This window comes from Girardinichthys multiradiatus, chromosome 6 (genome assembly GCF_021462225.1).
Source record: "Girardinichthys multiradiatus isolate DD_20200921_A chromosome 6, DD_fGirMul_XY1, whole genome shotgun sequence".
NCBI lineage: Eukaryota > Metazoa > Chordata > Actinopteri > Cyprinodontiformes > Goodeidae > Girardinichthys > Girardinichthys multiradiatus.
This window is the reverse complement of record NC_061799.1, coordinates 2103409-2124499: the sequence shown is the minus strand read 5'-3', so window position 1 is coordinate 2124499 and position 21091 is coordinate 2103409. Positions and strand designations below refer to the sequence as shown.

The 21091-nt window shown below is 39.5% G+C and overlaps 1 protein-coding gene across 1 annotated transcript in view; it reads left to right on the top strand.

The window, feature by feature from the left end:
* The first annotated feature begins 664 nt into the window (after window positions 1-664).
* The window catches only part of LOC124870278 (proenkephalin-A-like), a 71450-nt gene continuing 51023 nt past the window's right edge, over window positions 665-21091 (top strand). Inside the window, exons 1-2 of the mRNA XM_047368870.1 lie at window positions 665-895; window positions 1266-1412. Coding sequence (XP_047224826.1) covers window positions 1269-1412 — 144 coding nt within the window. The 5' untranslated portion in view covers window positions 665-895; window positions 1266-1268. The remainder of the gene's footprint in view (window positions 896-1265; window positions 1413-21091) is intronic.

Genomic DNA, 21091 nt, shown 5'->3' with positions numbered 1-21091 from the left:
TATTGTTATGTCTTTACACTCAATGCCATAAATAAACATTTGAAAAATATCAGTCAGTGTGTAATGAATGAATATCATATGAGTTTCACTTTTTGAATGGAAATACTGAAATAAAGACATTTTTTTTTATATTCAAATTTTATGACCAGGACCTGTATATGTTGTGAGGTCGTTGCATTGACTTCGATTGATTTTCATTCATTTTCAAACCTTTCTATGGCTTAACCCTGACCCTGCCCCTAGATAGCTAATTCACACCTTAGTTCTAAACCTAACCCCTAACAAAATAGCAAGTAATGATAATGAAAATGTCCTCTTTTTACAACAAACGGTCCTTACTTTGCCGGTGAAATAGAAAAAGGGTCCTCACTCAGCCGCAAAAACAGGACCACACAGATACACACAAAAGAATGTCTCCAAGTTTTTCCACAAAGAAGTTTTCCAACAGACGTCTTAAGAAAAAACACAAAAACAGAATAACTCAGACGCGTGACATCTTGGAACCTGCTTGACAGAAAAGTGGAAATGGTGATGTTGACGGTGGGCTCCGGTGGGAGGTGAGTGGGCGGCAACGTCACGGACTTCATCTCCTCCTGGCAGTTTTACATTCGGTGACGTAAGGCACACGAAGTAGTTTAAAAAGCTTCCGGACACCCCGCTGCAACACTGCATCAGGTTCAGCTCACTGGGTCCTTGTTTGCGTTCTCTTCGTCGGGAATAGTTGGACCTTTGATCGTGTTCCATAAAATCGTGGACCAGCTCGAGTAGAAACACCTTGCTGGGAAGAGACCGAACCGCTCCGTTTTATGCGCAGATTTCTCAATCACAGACACAGGTCCCCCGCCTCCTATTGATCCTTGTTTGGAGATAAATTGTAGAAAAAAGTCTGTCAGAGGTAAGACACGAATACACATATTTTCTTATTTGCAGTTACACCTATTGCTACGACAACTGAACTAGTGTTTGTCACAAACAACGAATGAAGACACTATGATTTTTATTGCACACATCATATAGGCTAACATTAGATTTATTCTAATAAATATTAATGATGGCTGTACTGGGGTGGAGAACTTGTGATTGCTGTAAAAACATAAAAAATAGATAATAATGACGGCATTAGAAGTTGATGGTTGTGACATTTGCAACAGTTACTGTGTATCAGGTTCAAGTTTTACTTTTCCAAATAAAGTCTTTGTCAGAACTCTCCTAGTAGTACTCGGAGTTTTTCAGTGAAAATAACTGCTGTGATTTTCCTTCCGTAGTCAATGGCTTTGATCGCTCAGCGCAGCTGCCTGTGGATGCTGCTTACGGGCACATGCGTATGGCTGGTGGCTGGAACAGATTGTGGAACGGAGTGTGCACGCTGTGTGAACGGTCTGCAAGGACAAAACTCTGCTTTCTCAATTCTGGTACTGTAGTTATTTATTTTATATTTTCTGTACTTTTAACCAAATTATTATACCTAGGGTCAGAGGGACAGAACGGCGTCTTGCCTTGCAAATGTGATCACTTACATACAGTGTTTTCTACCTCACCACATAGCCATATTATGGCAATTACTGCATTAATATTTTAAACTGGTATTAGATGTCATCTAATACATATCCTTGCTACCTAGTTATCACTTCAGTAATTATGTTCAGTTTGTTATTCTCTTGTTAAAACCGTCCTTCTTCCTCTTCTGGGTTTCCAGTCCCTCACTTTTTTAATTAACTCTGAACGTGCATTATTTTAATCTCAACTCTATAGTATGTTTGTAGTAGCTAGGATTGTTTAGACTAGACTAGACTAATTGTTTAGGGTATTTTTAATTAATGATACTAGAGGGGACTACATAAAAAAAACTGATTCAGCCACGGTACATTCTCTATAACATTGTTCTGAGGCGGTGGCAGATTTTCTTCTCTGTGGTTTCCATTTTCATACTTGAACAATTTATTATTTTCTCTTCTTTCTCTTTACTGGAAGGAAATGTATTGTTTTAATTCTTCTCCTACCAGTGTAAAATATCAGTAAAATATCCGACACCAGTTGAAATAAATGTCTTGGTAATAGAAAAAGCTGTCTGAATGTTAACAGTGTTTGTGTGAGGTAGTGAAGTACCCCGTTAAGCACTCTGCAGAACATTGGCATGGTTTAGTGGTAAGTAAGTAGTACTTTCTTCTGCCTTCATGGTCTGTATTTTTTTTTATATTTGTTTCCTTAACATCCAAGGACCTTGATTGTCAGACAGTAGTAATCTTGATTAAAACAATTCCCATTCCCAGTTACATTGTTCTGTCAATTACATCCACTGAGTGGCATGTACAAGTAAAATATTTAATTAAAAAATTGAAACAATTCCTTCACATTCTCTGGAAGTTGCTCAGAATTTTATACTAACTTGTCCATGCAGGTCAATTTAACACAGGAAAACCCCACCATCCAGGCAGTCCTGCCCATGACCAAAAAATGATTACATAGGTAACCTATAGAATATGGCTGAATGGAAATAAATGCTACGGTTTGTTGTCCTTGTATTTTCTTTATGTTTGGCAGCATTCCCTCTGTCTCTCAGGTACCAGTGTGTTCCCATTACGTTCAATTTTCCTGTTCATTAATTCGGTCCTCATAAGCCTGCAGTTGTGAAAGCTCAGCAAGAATCCTGTCAAGACAATGAAACAGATTTTTCTGATGGCAATTTTCAGTCAAATCCAGTCATACTCTGAGATTTGTTGTCTTGACAATGTGCAGCCGCTGGGGTTTAGTGGTTGCAGTTAGTGTCAGTGTTAAATATTGAATGGGGTTGGACAGAAACATGACGGACACAGTTTTTTCACTAAAAAAATTTTTTCTTTATTTCTGAACAATTCCTTTTTCCAAGATGTTTTACTGCTGCTTTTAAAAACTTTCTGGGGAACCTTGAGACGTGTTGATCATTCATATATTTGGAGACTGTGAACTCTTCTTTATGTTTTTTTTTTTTGTTCTTTTTTATGCTGTATGATAATATAGTTATGAAAAGAAAAAAACAAAGTAAATGATGCAGTCTTCTCTATGATTGGGAGCTGCGTTAGCTTTGTTTTTAAATCAAATATTTATACAAATTATAGCATCTGCATTCATTATATGTATTTGGGGATATTATAACACTGATAAACCAGAACATCTTTAGTGACCAAAAAAAAAAGAGATTTAGATTATTTTTTTATTCTGAGAAATCTTTATTATTCTAATTAAAAAAAGGTGCCCTAAAGCAACAGTAGCAAAAATCTAAAGCATAAAAACATACTCCATTTTTAGACTTACAACTGCCCTGTAGTGCCTAAGGCTTGACAAACCAGCCACCTGGTTTGTCGGGGAGGGGGGTTGCTGCAGCCTTTCCTGGCAGTCACTGCCACCATTTTTTCACATTGTTCTAACACTAATGTTCATCTCCAGTTTGGTGCATCATAGTGCTTTATGAAATTAGCAACTTAACATAGCAAGAAATCCTTTCGCTCCAGCTCAATTCAATGCACAAGTAACAATAAAATATATTACTTCATAGGAAGTTTTGGACATAAAGAGTCTTAATTGTTCACATGATTTATATTATAAAATTAAAACAATATGAACATGAATTGAGAAAGCAATTAAAATTCATTAAAATCTAAAATGAATACATTTTAAAAATAGAAATATTTGAAAAATCCAAGACTATTACACCTCAATAGCAAACTCAAAACAACCTTCTAAGTAGTTACATGTAACAGTGTTACATAATTTGTTTATAAGATAAAAGTAGCTGTAAAATATGTAATTAAATTATTTACTTTTGAAAATATCGATGATTACAGTTTGTGTAAAAAAGATCTGCTTTGAAAAATTAAGGCTGTATGTTTGCTAGGATTTAGTTCTCTTTTGCATTTATTCATGTATTTTGCCAGGTGCTGACAGGGGTAAATGGCAAATTTGCGTAATGGAATGCTATGCAAGCTATGTAGTTTATCCTAGCCCATAGATATAAAAATGTAGATGTCACCTTAACTGCTCTTTGCAGCCAGCATCTTGGTACATGGGAACTGTCCTTCTTAAATCATGGCACTCTCTTGTAGCCAAGGGCCGTCTACAAGTAAAGTTACTCACAGTTTTCAAATGATGTTAAGCTGTGTAAGCTTTTACAAAGTTACGCACGTGTTTGACATAGAATAACAATATCAATTCAATATCAGTTCGATTCAGTTTAATTTATACAGCGCCAATTCACAACACGTCTTCTCAAGACATTTAACAAAGTCAATTCAATTAAATCATACAGATTTCAAGTCAGGTACATACATTCCAATTAATCCTAACTATCAAACAATTGGTTAAATGGTTTTCTATGTAAGGAAAGCCAGTTTTTCACTTGACTTCAACACAACTCAATCATTTTACTTCAACACAATTTGATCATTTAAATTCAACATAAATTTTAAAATAAATGTTGTTCCAAAAATATGCATTATTCTAAATTAAAAACAGATTCTAAATGTTAATCAAGTTAATTTTATTTTCAACATCCTGTTACCCACTTTCTCCCCACCAAAAGAGTTGACAATTAGAAAGAAATTGTGAAACAATAAAAACTCTTGTTCAATGACTTGGAAGAAGTCACACATATTACAGCCATTATAAATGGTGTATTGATGAACACAAAACATGAAACAAAATGGTATCTGGTCCGACAATACACATATAAATGTATGTTTGTTTATTAAATGCAAATGCTCATTAACAATTACTGCGCTGGCAGTCCTTAACCTGGAAGAACAGTCAAAATGGCACATTTTATAGCCATTATACAGGGGTTGGACAATGAAACTGAAACACCTGGTTTTAGACCACAATAATTTATTAGTATGGTGTAGGGCCTCCTTTTGCGGCCAATACAGCGTCAATTTGTCTTGGGAATGACATATACAAGTCCTGCACAGTGGTCAGAGGGATTTTAAGCCATTCTTCTTGCAGGATAGTGGCCAGGTCACTACGTGATACTGGTGGAGGAAAACGTTTCCCGACTCGCTCCTCCAAAACACCCCAAAGTAGCTCAATAATATTGTGCAGGCCATGGGAGATGTTCAACTTCACTTTCATGTTCATCAAACCAATCTTTCATCAGTCTTGGTGCATTGTCATCCTGATACTCGGCACCGCCTTCGCCGTGTAAAAGTAATCATTCCGCCGAATGATGACTTTTCACCTGTTAAGAAGTGATTTTAGCATCTACATGGGTTGGACAATGAAACTGAAACACCTGTCATTTTAGTGTGGGAGGTTTCATGGCTAAATTGGACCAGCCTGGTAACCAATCTTCATTGATTGTACATTGCACCAGTAAGAGCAGAGTGTGAAGGTTCAATTAGCAGGGTAAGAGCACAGTTTTGCTCAAAATATTGAAATGCACACATTATGGGTGACATACCAGAGTTCAAAAGAGGACAAATTGTTGGTGCACGTCTTGCTGTCGCATCTGTGACCAAGACAGCAAGTCTTTGTGATGTATCAAGAGCCACGGTATCCAGGGTAATGTCAGCATACCACCAAGAAGGACGAACCACATCCAACAGGATTAACTGTGGACGCAAGAAGAAGCTGTCTGAAAGGGATGTTCGGGTGCTAACCTAGATTGTATCCAAAAAACATAAAACCACGGCTGCCCAAATCACAGCAGAATTAAATGTGCACCTCAACTCTCCTGTTTCCACCAGAACTGTCCATCAGGAGCTCCACAGGGTCAATATACACGGCCAGGCTGCTATAGCCAAACCTTTGGTCACTCATGCCAATGCCAAACGTCGGTTTCAATGGTGCAAGGAGCGCAAATCTTGGGCTGTGGACAATGTGAAACATGTATTGTTCTCTGATGAGTCCACCTTTACTGTTTTCCCCTCATCCGGGAGAGTTACGGTGTGGAGAAGCCCCAAAGAAGCGTACCACCCAGACTGTTGCATGCCCAGAGTGAAGCATGGGGGTGGATCACTGATGGTTTGGGCTGCCATATCATGGCATTCCCTTGGCCCAATACTTGAGCTAGATGGGCGCGTCACTGCCAATGACTACCGAACCATTCTTGAGGACCATGTGCATCCAATGGTTCAAACATTGTATCCTGAAGGCGATGCCGTGTATCAGGATGACAATGCACCAGTACACACAGCAAGACTGGTGAAAGATTGGTTTGATGAACATGAAAGTGAAGTTGAACATCTCCCATGGCCTGCACAGTCACCAGATCTAAATATTATTGAGCCACTTTGGGGTGTTTTGGAGGAGCGAGTCAGGAAACGTTTTCCTCCACCAGTATCATGTAGTGACCTGGCCACTATCCTGCAAGAAGAATGGCTTAAAATCCCTCTGACCACTGTGCAGGACTTGTATATGTCATTCCCAAGACGAAATGACGCTGTATTGGCCGCAAAATGAGGCCCTACACCATACTAATAAATTATTGTGGTGTAAAACCAGGTGTTTGAGTTTCATTGTCCAACCCCTGTATATCTATGATGCAATTCCTCCTCACACGTTTTAATGGCAACTTGCATGCCCTATCCAACAGGCATTGGGGAATAAGGAGTGTGGCACCGTTTAGGGTTGGTGCTATTAAGTCTTAAGTTTTTGCGGGACATATCCAAGTCAAGTCTCAAACTGAAAAAAGTACTTTCTGATCAACTTAGTGACATCTGGTGCACCTCTAACTTTGAATTTCTGTAGGTTAGGATTCCAAACCTGAACTTTTTGTCCTTAGCCCTAAATCATATCAACATGATAATTATCTATCCCAAAACTGCAAAAGGCGGATTCATATTATTTTTTTAAAATTGATCAAAGGTAATGTTTACTCCATTAGAAATAAAAATAGGTGTATTCACAAAAGTGAGTACGCCCCTTACATTTTTTGTAAATATTTTATTATATGATATGACAACACTTTTAAACAATGTAAAGTAGTCAGGGTACAGCTTGCATAACTTTATAAATTTGCTGGCCCCTCAAAATAACTCAAGACACAGCCATTAATGTCTAAACGGCTGGCAAAAAAGTATGGCAAACCTGAACACACTGCCGAGCACATAATTACAGGCTCCCCCCATACAGCCCACTCTTTGGAAGCTGGCCTCTTCGACTTAGGACCAGAAATGAGGGCATGGCTGCATGATACCAATTGGCCATCTAACAATATACAAAAGAGATAGAGAACAACAAAAGTGAATACATCCCTAAGTGAAAATGTCAAAACTGTCGTCAATTAGTCATTTTACCTCCCCGGTGTCATGTGACTCGTTAGTGTTTCAAGGTCTCTGGTGTGAATTGGGAGCAGGTGTGTTAAATGTGCTGTTATCACTCTCATCTGGTCACTGGAAGTTCAACACGACACCTCATGGCAAAGAACTATCTTGAGGATCTAAAAAAAAGAACTGTCCCCTTACATAAAGATGACCTATGCTATAGGGAAGATTGCCAACACCCTAAAACTGAGTTGCTGGATGGTGGCCAAGACCATGCAGCAGTTCAACAGGACAGATTCCACTCTGAACAGGCCTCAGGGTCAGCCTGTCAGTGCTCAGACCAAATGCTGCACACTTCATAAAATTGGTCTGCATGTCTGTCATTCAAGAAGGAAGCTTCTCCTAAAGATGATGAACAAGAAAGCCTGGAGACAGTTTGCTGAAAACAAGCAGACAAAGGACATGGACTACTGAAACCATGTCCTTTGGTCTAATGAGACCAACATAAACTTATTTGGTTCAGATGGTTTCATTTGTGTGTGGCAGCAATCAGGTAAGGAGTACAAAGACAAGTGCGTCTTGCCTACTGTCAAGCATGGTGGTGGCAGTGTCATGGTTTGAGACTGCATGAGTGCTGCCACCTGTGGGGAGCTACAGTTCATTGAGGGAACCATGAATGCCAACATGTGCTGTGACATTGTGAAGCAGAGCATGATCCCCTTCCTTAGGATGTTGGGATGAAGGGAAGTATTCCAACATGATAACGACCCCAAACACACCTCCAAGATGACCACTGCCTTGCTAGAGAAACTGAGTGAAGGTGTTGGATTGACCAAGCATGTCTCCAACCCTATTGAGTATCTGTGGGGCATCCTCAAATGGAGGGAGAAGGAGTGCAAGGTGTCTGACATCCACTAGCTCCATAATGCCATCATGGTAGAGTGAAAAGAGGATTCCACGGGTGCACTCACTTCTATTGCCAACGGAAATTATTAGCTGTATGTTGAGTTATTTTAAGGGCAGAGGAAATTTACACTGTACACTGATTACTTAACATTTTATGAAAGTGTCAAATCTTGAGCGTTGTTCCATGAAAAGATATATATAAAAAAAAAAAATTCAGGGTGTACTCGCTTTTGTTAGATACTGTATTCTAAGAAAAAATAGAAAGAAAAAAAATAAAAGCTGTTAATGTTGATTTTCTGTTTTTTTATTTTTGTTCATGTCTAAGTTAACATTATCTTCACATCTTCAAAGTTAAGGTATAAATTACAACATAATGAACAAGGTGAAGGGTAGTAGTAAATAAATGATTGTTGTTGATTGTTGCAGCTGACTGAGCAATGACAGAATGTCAGAGGTAAGTTATCTTTATTTTGTTCTGAAATTATCAAAAGTTATTCAATGCAGTGTTAAATTTGAGACATTCTTGTGGTCATTATTTTGAAGCTACAGATAACCTGAACATATTAGTATGAGCCACATACACCCCTTAATTTACCAACATCAGCAGCTAATAATCAAGTCCATCCTTCTAGAGTGAAACAGCAGCTGCAGTCTGTAGGCTTTTAGCTTTTGCTTCCTACACTCTGTGACCTTTAGCATTTTGGCCAATGTGACTTGTGTCCGGTGTGAGCATCAGCTGCCGAGAGACTGTCCAACCGGCTAAATATTACATTAGCATGAAAACTGCAAATTTACAGGTCCTTCTCAAAATATTAACATATTGTGATAAAGTTAATTATTTTCCATAATGTAATGATGAAAATTTAACATTCATATATTTTAGATTCATTGCACACTAACTGAAATATTTCACGTCTTTTATTGCCTTAATACGGATGATTTTGGCATACAGCTCATGAAAACCCAAAATTCCTATCTCACAAAATTAGCATATAATTAAAAGGGTCTCTAAACGAGTTATGAACCTAATCATCTGAATCAACGAGTTAACTCTAAACACCTGCAAAAGATTCCTGAGGCCTTTAAAACTCCCAGCCTGGTTCATCACTCAAAACCCCAATCATGGGTAAGACTGCCGACCTGACTGCTGTCCAGAAGGCCACTATTGACACCCTCAAGCAAGAGGGTAAGACACAGAAAGAAATTTCTGAATGAATAGGCTGTTCCCAGAGTGCTGTATCAAGTCACCTCAGTGGGAAGTCTGTGGGAAGGAAAAAGTGTGGCAGAAAACGCTGCACAACGAGAAGAGGTGACCGGACCCTGAGGAAGATTGTGGAGAAGGGCCGATTCCAGACCTTGGGGGACCTGCGGAAGCAGTGGACTGAGTCTGGAGTAGAAACATCCAGAGCCACCGTGCACAGGCGTGTGCAGGAAATGGGCTACAGGTGCCGCATTCCCCAGGTCAAGCCACGTTTGAACCAGAAACAGCGGCAGAAGCGCCTGACCTGGGCTACAGAGAAGCAGCACTGGACTGTTGCTCAGTGGTCCAAAGTACTTTTTTCGGATGAAAGCAAATTCTGCATGTCATTCGGAAATCAAGGTGCCAGAGTCTGGAGGAAGACTGGGGAGAAGGAAATGCCAAAATGCCAGAAGTCCAGTGTCAAGTACCCACAGTCAGTGATGGTCTGGGGTGCCGTGTCAGCTGCTGGTGTTGGTCCACTGTGTTTTATCAAGGGCAGGGTCAATGCAGCTAGCTATCAGGAGATTTTGGAGCACTTCATGCTTCCATCTGCTGAAAAGCTTTATGGAGATGAAGATTTCATTTTTCAGCATTCAACGTTGAGAGACTCAAGACCCAACACTCTGGATGAGCTAAAGGCCGCTATCGAAGCATCCTGGGCCTCCATAAGACCTCAGCAGTGCCACAGGCTGATTGCCTCCATGCCACGCCGCATTGAAGCAGTCATTTCTGTAAAAGGATTCCCGACCAAGTATTGAGTGCATAACTGTACATGATTATTTGAAGGTTGACGTTTTTGGTATTAAAAACACTTTTCTTTTATTGGTCGGATGAAATATGCTAATTTTGTGAGATAGGAATTTTGGGTTTTCATGAGCTGTATGCCAAAATCATCCGTATTAAGACAACAAAAGACCTGAAATATTTCAGTTAGTGTGCAATGAATCTAAAATATTTGAATGTTAAATTTTCATCATGACATTATGGAAAATAATGAACTTTATCACAATATGCTAATTTTTTGAGAAGGACCTGTATAACACTTGGAATATATTAGCCAACAATTATTGCACTCCAAACAGTCCTTTGTGATATGAATATCAATGCCAATGTCAATGCAAGCGACTGTCCACTGTCTCTACATGCCCATCCAGGAGGAGTAAATGCTGACTCGATGCAATCTGCTGGGTTTCCTTAGAATTTTTTATTTTTATTTGAATAATAAACGTAATCTGACTGCACTGTTTGATAGTTAGGATTAATTGTAATGAATGTACCTGACTTGAAATCTGTATGATTGGATTGAATTGACTTTGTAAAGTGCCTTGAGATGACATGTGTTGTAAATTGGCGCTATACAAATGCATTGAACTGAATTGAATATTGCACACACTGATATTGCAGTGATGAAATTTACACAATATATTTTGCAGCTGTTATGAGGACTACGTATTGATAGACTAAAACACAGCATCAGAATGTTGTCTTTTTACAAAATACTTGTAGAACTTATGCTGCTTTCCATTTGTACTCGGAAGTCGGAATTTCTGACCTCCGAGTACATAATTTCAACTGGAACACCCGTGAAGGTCGGAAAGTCAGGGCAACATGACCTATCACATCAATAGTAGTAAAACATTCTTACTGTGACTGTTTTTAATGTTCTTTGTTATTTATGGAACATTTAGTCAGTTGTACATGTGCTACCTTTTAGTGTTTATAAGACGAGATGTTTCAACACTGTTTATATGTACGAAATCTCACATACAGTGTTATTGTCATTGTTATTGTTGTAAGACTGCTGTTACAGTTGCTAGCAATACAGAAAAAAAATAAGCAGGAAATTGGAACGCTACTCAGAGATAACATACAATCCAACATCCCAGTTCCGACTTCCAAGATTAACGGAACGCGGCATTACCAAAGTCACATCAGAATGTCCTACCTCTTTAAAATTCATGGGTATCACATATTGATAGACTAAAGTACCTTGACAGAATTTCCTAAATTTTTATTCCAGGGACGTACACCTTGATGCATATATAAACATGATCATATGGCGCTATTGTTCAAATTTAATGTAGCACATAATGATAGACCACATAAATAATTATAATAATCACTGAACAGAAAGTGTAACATTATACTTTAAGCTACATATAACTTCCATTTGATGGTATTGTAAGGATGAAGCAGTGTCAGAGAAACAAAAACCATTATTTTACAGAAATTATTGAAGCATATATTGTCTAAAAATGTTTGTATTTGGCACAATTAAGATTACATAGATCCCACACACCTGCAAAACAAAATAGATAAATTGCTAAGTTATAAGGGGATTATATTGGGAAAGGGGGTTAGGCTTAGGTCCTTGTTCAATTTGTTCAAGTGCTCCTTTGTTTATGTGTGTTGGAACTCAAATTTACCTCCGGGAATTGTGAGGGTTTACAAAAACCTAAAAAATGTATGAGTTATAAATACGTTTATAGATATATACTCTTACAAGAAACTCACACCTTAAATGAAGAAAATATACAAATTACCAGGAGGTGGCAATTAAATATTTATGCAAGTCTACAGGTGTGGATCAAACACATAGCAGGATTAGAACAGTTATTCATCGGTTGGAAGAATGAACTGATTGCTATTTGGTGGCATTTGAAGCCTGCTGATACAGTTTGCTCATTTTATTTCAACACTTCTCAGCGAAGCTCATGTAAAGAATATTTTCTGATCTCAGCACATCTAATTTCCAAAACATGATGGTTATCGTAACAATCACAGTCAATGTTGGATATGTCCAAACCGTTAATTTCCATAATGATTTTTGAAATCATCCCCAGAACCAAATATTTGCATCGTTTTCCATGAATGTGTCTAGTTTTTGAAGAAACAACTTTTCAAGTATCTTAATAATTTGATTACATCTATCTAAATTTGACCTTTATGTTCCTTTTCTGTAATATCTACCCCCAACACTAGATAAAAGTCATTTTCATATTCTGGACAACCTGAATAATACCATAATTTGGTTATTCAATCCTATTAAACATCTGATCACCATAACTAGTCATTACCCCAATTTTTCCTTTTTTTTCCCCCACCCTAGGATTTTTATTATTTCTTTTTGTTTTCTCTGAAGTTTACAGATTAGTCAGACAAACATCAAAGACAAATATTGAGACAGAAATTTAGACAAACATAACACATGCCGACTTTCGCCTCCCCTATTAAAAAAGATTGGGCGACCAAATCTTTTACCATAAAGTTATTAAATCATAAACTTATGGCACAATGACATGTTCTATTGGGTTTTGTTCCCACCTCAAAAAGAATCTGTATCCAATTTCACCGTCAGAAAATTCATAAGAAATTAGTTTTTACCCTCTGAAACTAAAACCCAGATGACTGTTTCAACTTATGAGCATCTGAACACATATTGTCAACACCTACATTACAGAAAAAGACATGTGAAAAATTTATATTTTGATTCACACAAATTTCACTCAGATGGCATCCATCAAAACATCATTCCTACCTTGGGCCTTCATTCATTCCTCTTACACCCTGTTCAAAAACACGTTTCTTTCCATCCTCCAACCCAATCTTTCCAGTCATACTGTTTCTGAACCCCAGAGATCTTATGACCTAAGTGATAATGTGTCAATGGACCCATTTGTTGGGCTGCTCCCAGCCACCTTTTTTAGGCCTTCTTCACCTAGGAGAAAAATATATGTTTAGAGTTATTGCTCAAATCAGCAGACAATATAGTGTTGGATGACTCTTCATAGACCTTTCCAGAAAAATCATTAACTTCCGAGTGTTGTGACCTGCAAAACCTAAGCATAAACAAGTTGATCATACAGCTGTCCCATTACAACAATCTAACAAGAACAAAAATCACAAACTTGGGTAGTGAAATCATTATTTTTTTGCCCTCTTCATTTCACAACACATATTCATAATTGTACATTGTTAGTTCCACTATTATTAGATTATTATTATTATTATTATTATTATTAGAAGACAAAAATAAACAACATTCAAGTTTTTGGCATACCAGCTAATGAAGGTAAAGGGAGATAAAAGGGCAGATAAATTAGCTATAAAGGGTAACATTCATTTTAGAAAAAGGAGAGGGTATTCTGTCTAGGAGTCGTTAGTATCTGGTGGTCTGATGCAAATACTATAGATACATGGCATCTCGTTACCCTTTGGCGCCAAGTGATGAAAGTTGAAAAATGAATTCGTAGTTAATGCCTGCCACAATAAAACTATTCACGCATAAATAGTTTGTACAATTGTTTTTTAATGCCGTTAAATAAATCAAATATATCATTTAATGCACCTACCACTCTTGGTGAAAAACCAAGTCTTAATTAAATATATGACGTTAATTTTAATCTGGTCAGAAGGCAATGGTGGGTGTATTCTTTTTGAAACTATAGAATTAGCAGCATTTTTCCTCCTATCTGTAAGTCTTAAAAGGGTGAAAGTCTAGCCAAGTTTAATCACTGTAATTATTTGTTGTGAGGTTTTTGAAAAACCCAACTTTTGGAGTCAGATAAAGATGAGGCTAAGCAGTTGAGCTGAAATCCTTAATTTAATATTGTCTGTAAGCTTGTTGCCTTAAAATTGTCACTTTGTTGTTCTGTAGAATGTTTTTCCCTTCCAGTTTGTAAAAGAGTTGTCACACAACTGCTGATGCCAGTTCTAGAACACAGAAATGTTATTTATGGCCATGCCACAGAAACTAATCTTCATCCCTGCAATGCTTTTTATCGTAGTCTCTGTAGATTTATTTTTTGAGGTGTCCATATAGGACTCATTACTGCCTTATGTAGTAATTGAACTGGTTAGCTCTCAAGGCCAGATAAAAAAAAGAATTGGGTAGCTAGTTTTTATTAGTTACAATTATTTTAATGTCTTGGATAACTAGATTAGTCTCTTTTTAGGTGCAGGATTCAAAAAGGGTTAGAGGATTGTATTCAGTAAATTGTGCACGTATTAAATCTCAACCCTAGATGCCATTTTCAAAATCTATTCAATTCAATTACAGCTGACAGTGAGCCCTGTGGAAAAAAAACCACTCCACATCAGTTTACAAGGCTTAATAAATATTGATAAACAAAAAATGAAGGGCATAATCTTAGTTTGTCTTAGGCGGTTTTAGAAACAAACCACACAATTTTAACTACAATAAGCCCGCCCAAAAATTCTGTTAAAGCGTCCGTTTCATCTTGTGTTGAATTTGAGTCTAATTTTGTCACTTTGAACCTGACAGGAAATCACGTTTTAAGGGTAAAAATTGTCCCTGCCTAGACACTTTACCATAAAGAACCGACTTAATGTTATTATGGTACTGTTAAGGATCAGACATGCTTTTGTAGTCTCTAATTGCTATTGTGACAACCTTTTGTTAGCATAAATGTTGTAGTTATTGGGCATAGATGACTGTATTCAATTCAATTCAAAGATACTTTATTGATCCCTGAGATATCGTAACAAAAAACTATGAGACTACATGATGGCATGTTCAAGGAAATCTTGTAAATATTAGAATTGTGAAAAATTAACCTATTATAATAAACAAACACCCAAAACAAATAGTGGGGGGTGGCTATTAACAGTTCAAACACAAAAACAGATAAATTCTGTCTCTTACACTCTCTCACACTTATGAAATGTTGTCCCGACATCCAAATGTACATTTCAATTAACAATGCTTGGACACAACAGAATGGACTGTGTAACAGGTTATATTCAATTCAATTCAGTGTATTTATATAGCGCCAATTCACAATGCATGTCGTCTCCAGGCACTTTACAAATGTCAGGTACATACATTCCAATTAATTTTAATTATTGAACAGTGCAGTCAGATTCAGTTATTTATTCAAATTGGATAAAAGTTTTTCTGTCTAAGGAAACCCAGCATGGAATATTTATTAATAATCTATCAATAGCAGTATTTATTTATTTATTTTTGAATGAAACGACTCTGCATAAAACTTTATAGAGGTGGGTTTTCCAGTATATTTTCTGTTCCTCTGTTAGGGTCCTTAACATAGAGAGAAAAATCATGTTAAATCTTTCTGTTTGTCCATTTCCTTGTTGGTGATAGGGGGTGGTGTGTGATCCCTTAACACCAGACAGTTCTTTCAGGCAATGTATCAACCTAAGTCATGGTGTATTTTTTTCTGGAAAGACAATCCTGAGACAAAAGTCATTAAATAGTTTACCTGCCACTGTCTTTGCTGACTTATTTGTAGCTGCATAAGCTTGAGCAAAGCGGGTGTAGTGGTCCATAACTACAAGGATGTACTCGAAACCATGTTTGCATTGTTCTAAGTGTAAAAGTCAACTGACACTTGCTGAAATGGGTGAGTGGTCTCTATACTCAACATAGGGGCCTGTACCTGCCTTTTAGGTTTTCTTTTTTTTAGACACACACAAACATTTGTGCAAAATGTTTAATGTCGATTTGCATCTTAGGCCAAAAGAAACGACCTCCGATAAGATTTAATGTCCTTTCTGATCCCAAATGACCCATTTGTTTAAGCAATTCGTCTAACACTAGAGGGTGCTAAAAGTAAGTAAGAACAAGTTGGTTTTTGTTCAGAATTTTTCTAAACATAGTTCCATCCTCCCTGATTTTAAGCTTCTTCCACACTCTGGCCAGTGCTTTAAACTCAGGACTTTCAGTTTTAAGTTTGTGTGCAGTGGGTCTTCTGTTTTGCAACTGCACCCATACATTTTACCTATAACAGGGCCTTGCTGTCTTGTCCTCCTGTCTTGGTATGAACTGAATTGTGTCCAAAAGTTTCTCTGCTCCCGTTTGCTGCTGAAGGACCTTAAATCGGAATCAGAATCAGCTTTATTGCCAAGTTCGTACATACAAACAAGGAATTTGACTCCGGTACACTTTGCTCTTTTGTTCTGTTTTTGCATTACAGAATATACAAATTTACAATGTACAATATACACATATCTAATAAAAGGTGCATTTGCAACATCTGTATGCCGTTGTTTTGTACTCTATTAAATGTTCATCAGAGAAACAGCCTGGGGGAAAAAACTGTCTCTGTGGCTGCTGGTTTTAGTGAACAGTGCTCTGTAGCGCCACCTGAAGGTAAAGCTCTGAACAGTTTATGTGCAGGGTGTGTGGGGTCTGCAGAGATTTTAGCAGCTCTTTTACTGACCCTAGACCTGTATAAGTCCTGGATGGAGGGAAGGTCAGCTCTGATGATTCTCTCTGCAGTCCTGAGTTGCCTCAGGAAGAAAAGTCTCAGCTGGGCCTTCTTTCGAACAGTGTCTATGTGTGAAGACCATCTCAGGTCCTCAGAGATGGTGGTTCCTAAGAACCTGAAGTGGTCCACTGCCGATACAGTGTTGTTGAGGATGGTGAGGGGGTGTATGGGGGTGGTGTTCTCCGAAAGTCCACCACCATTTCCACAGTCTTGAGTGGGTTCAGTTCAAGGTAGTTCTGACCGCACCAGTGTACCAGCCGATCCACCTGCTGTCTGTATGCAGACTCATCACCGTCCTGGATCAGTGCAATGACAGTGGTGTCATCTGCAAACTTAAGGAGTTTCACGGACGAGTCTGATGAGGTGCAGTCATTTGTGTACAGGGAGAAGAGGAGTGGGGATAGAACACACCCCTGGGGGGCACCAGTACTTATTGATCTGGATCGGGAGAAGATGCTCCCCAGTCTCACCTGCTGCTGTCGGTCTGTCAGGAAGCTGTTGATCCACTGACAGGTGAAGGCTGGGACGTTGAGCTGGGTGAGCTTCTGGTGGAGGATGTCTGGTATGATGGTGTTGAAGGCCGAGCTGAAGTCTACAAACAGGATCCTGGCGTACGTCCCTGGGTGGTCGAGGTGTTGCAGGATGAAGTGTAGACCTAAGTTAACAGCATCATCTGCCGACCTGTTTGCTCGGTAAGCAAACTGCAAGGGGTCCAGCAGGGGGCCGGTGATGTCTTTCAGGTGCTTCAACACCAGCCGCTCAAAGGATTTCATGATCACAGACGTCAGGGCTACAGGCCTGTAGTCATTTAATCCTACAATGGTGGGTTTCTTGGGTACCGGGAGGATGGTGGATCGTTTGAGGCAGGAGGGGACCTCACATTTCTCCAGTGATTTGTTGAAGATCCTTGTGAAGATCGGAGCGAGTTGATTTGCACAGGCTTTCAGGCATGATGGGGAGACAGGTTAACAGGTCCTCCAGCTTTCTTTGTTTTCATGCGCTGAAAGAGCCTGTTTACATCTTCCTCGGAGATCTTTAGTGCAGGCAGAGGATCTGAAGGTAGGGGGTTGGTTGCTTTATGGGAGGAATTTGTTCCTGAATGGGATGTGGAGGGGATGATATGAGGTGTGAATGGTTTCTTGTCATGTCTGCAGTAGAAGCCATTCAGATGGTTGGCCAGGAGACGACTCTGTTCAGGATGGGTGGAGGGGCTCTTGTAGGCAGTCAGGTTTCTCAGACCAGTCCATACAGCTGAAGTGTCACCAGTAGAAAGGCTGTTCTTAAGCTTCTCACTATAGTTTCTCTTGGCTGCTTTGATCTCTTTTGTTAGTCTGATCCTGGCCTGCTTGTACCGTGCCCGATCTCCACTGATGTGAGCTTCTTCCTTTTCCCTGCGCAGATTCTTGAGGTGTGGAGCAAACCATGGCTTGTTATTGCCAAAGGTGCAGAAGGTTTTGATCTGCACACACATGTCCTCACAGAAACTGATGTATGATGTCACCACATCAGTTAGCTGGTTTGTTGGTGGCTGAAGTTTCAAAAACAGTCCAGTCTGAGCATTCAAAGCAGGCCTGTAGCATCGGCTTTGATTCCTCAGTCCACTTCTTAACAGTGTGAACCTTGGGTTTGGAAGCTCTTAGTCTCTGTCTGTAGGTTGGGATGAGGTGGATTAAGTAATGATCCGAAAAACCCAGAGCAGCCCTGGTAACAGCATGATATGAGTCCTTTAAAGCTGTGTAACAATGGTCCAGTGTGTTTTGGTCTATGGTGGGACACTTAATATGCTGTCTGTATTTGGGGAGTTCATGGGAGAGGTTTGCTCTGTTAAAATCTCCCAGTATTATGATGAAAGAGTCCGTGTATTTTTTCTCCACGTCTGTAATCAGCTCAGTAAGATGTTTTTCCGCGGCCGAAGTGCAGCCATGCGGTGGAAAATATGAGCCAATTATTATAAACGAGGAAAACTCTCTCGGTGAATAAACCGGTTTACAGATCATGGAAAATGACTCCAGATCCGGGCTACATGTTTTTCCCAGCACTTTTACGTCTCTGCACCAACCTTCGTTTATATAAAAGCAGATTCCACCTCCTCGCCTCTTCCCGATAGCTCCGCGCTGCGATCCGCTCTGAACAGCTGGAAGTCCGGCAACAGCAGTGCGCGGTCCGGGATGTTTTCACTCAGCCATGTCTCGGTGAAGCAGAGAACCGCTGATCCGCGGAGGTCCGTGTTTTTACCGGTGAGGAGAAGCAGCTCGTCCATCTTGTTGTTGAGAGAGCGGACATTTGCCAGGTGGATTGAAGGCAGTGGTGTGCGAAGTCCTCTTTTGCGGAGCTTTACCAGCGCGCCAGCACGCTTTCCCCTTCGACGTTTTCGGTGCAGTATCCCGTATAGAGCCGCAGCCCCGCTCGCCAGGAGCTCAGTGAACCTCGGATCGAGGAAAGATGGTGAAAAAATCCCAAGAGAGGACTCTCTGATGTTGAGAAGTTCCTCTCTACCGAATGAGACCACAGGATTGTGGCCCGACACCACAGAACTGTGGCTCGAAAAACATAAAAACACAGAAAAAATACAAAAACAAAGAGAGAGCGAAGCTCCGAGGTTGCCATCGTCGGCGCCATCTTGGTGGTGAAAGGAGACAACGTTAAACATTCTGCTTGCTGCACTAAGATACCCTGCTGTGTGGCTGCTACACCTGACTAACTGTGTACCCCAGTTCATATAGTCATCAAAATCAAGAGGCATTCTAGAGAACCCATCTGCATCTGCATTTTTTTCTAGGTCTATATTTTATTGTAAAGTTGAAATATGCTAACTCAGCAACCTAGTGCTGCCCGTCACATTTAACTATGCTGTTGTCAAAACATAAGTGAGTGGATTATTGTCTGTGTAAACCACAAAAGATGGTGCATGAAACAAATAATCTCTGAAGCACTCACAGACAGACCATTTTAGGGCTAAAAACTCAAGTTTACCAGCATGCATATGATAGTTTTTCTAAGGTGGGGTTAAAGTTCTAGATCAATAGGCTATAACCCTTAACTTGCCATGTCTGCACTGATAGATCACTGCCCCAAGCCCTGCTTCAGAAGCGTCAGTATGCAGAACAAATGGTTAATTACGGTCTGGTTATGCAAGGATAGGAGGGTTAGACAGTTTGTCAACTAGGTAACACAAAACCTGATGATGAGTATCTGTCCATTTTACAGGGGATGATGAGGGCAATTGTGCCCCTTTTCAGTTAGTTTTTCCTTTTTTTGTATTTTTCATTGTCTTTGAGTCTTGTGGTGAGTTTTGAGCATCTGTTGGGGCTGCTAGCTATTCATGCAAGGGCTTTGCAATGCATGAAAAGTCTTGTATGTAAGATTATAATAAGATAGAAAGCCCAAAATTTGTCTCACCTCTGCCACTGTGCTGGGTTGTTTTTCTTTGAGTGACAGCGAATGGTAAATGGATTGAACTTATATAGCACTTTTCCAGTCATACAGACCACTCAAAGCACTTTACACTAGAGCCACATTCACCCAATTGCACTCACTAACGCTCACACATTCATACACCAATACGCAGATCAGTAGGCAACTTGAGGTTAAGTGCCTTGCCCAGGGGCACATCAACCTATGGCAGGAGGAAGCTGGAATCAAACCCACAACCTTCTGATTGCAAGACGACTACTCTTCCTACTGAGCCACAGTCGCCGCCACAGTAGCGACCTCTGCTATGACCATCTTTTGACACCATCCTACACAAATATCTGACTTTTGGCTTAAAAAGTTCACACTTAGCAGTAAGTTTAACCCCATGTTTCAGATATGTTTCAGACTGTTGTTACATGTTGTACATGGTCCTCAAATGATTTACTGTGGACCAAACTGTTATCAAGGTAAGGTAGGCAGATTTCATCACGTAAACCCCACAAACACTCTTCCATGCTTTTCTGAAATTCTGCTGGGGCAGAACTGAGTCAGAACGGTATTTTAACCCACTGGTACAAACCCCAGGGAGTGCTGTAATTGGCTGGCTGTCCTAATCTAAAAACCCTTGATGAAAAGCTTTCCCCTGATCCAATACTGTAAACCAAAAGCTACCAGTAAGACTGTCCAACATGTCTTGTATCCTTGGAACAAGATGTTTGTCAGGCATTGATTTGTGATTAAGTTCTTGGTAGTCCACGCAATGTCTAAGCTTTTTCCTCACACAGACTATTGATGAAGAATATGGTGACTTTGATTTTGTAACCCCTCTGGCAGTTCTTGCGTTGTCCTCTTGGTGATGACCATCTAGTTTATCTCTGCAACCTTGTTTCTCAGTTCTTTCACAAAGGCGTGCATTTCAAGTGGGGCTGGAGTTGTCATCCTATGTTCTTTGGTCTTTGAGCTGCTGCATGGTTCATCTTTAGTTGGCAGCATGTTGATTCTTACAGCTTTTGAGTTGTTTCTCTTTAGTTTGTATAGCTGTTCTGTCT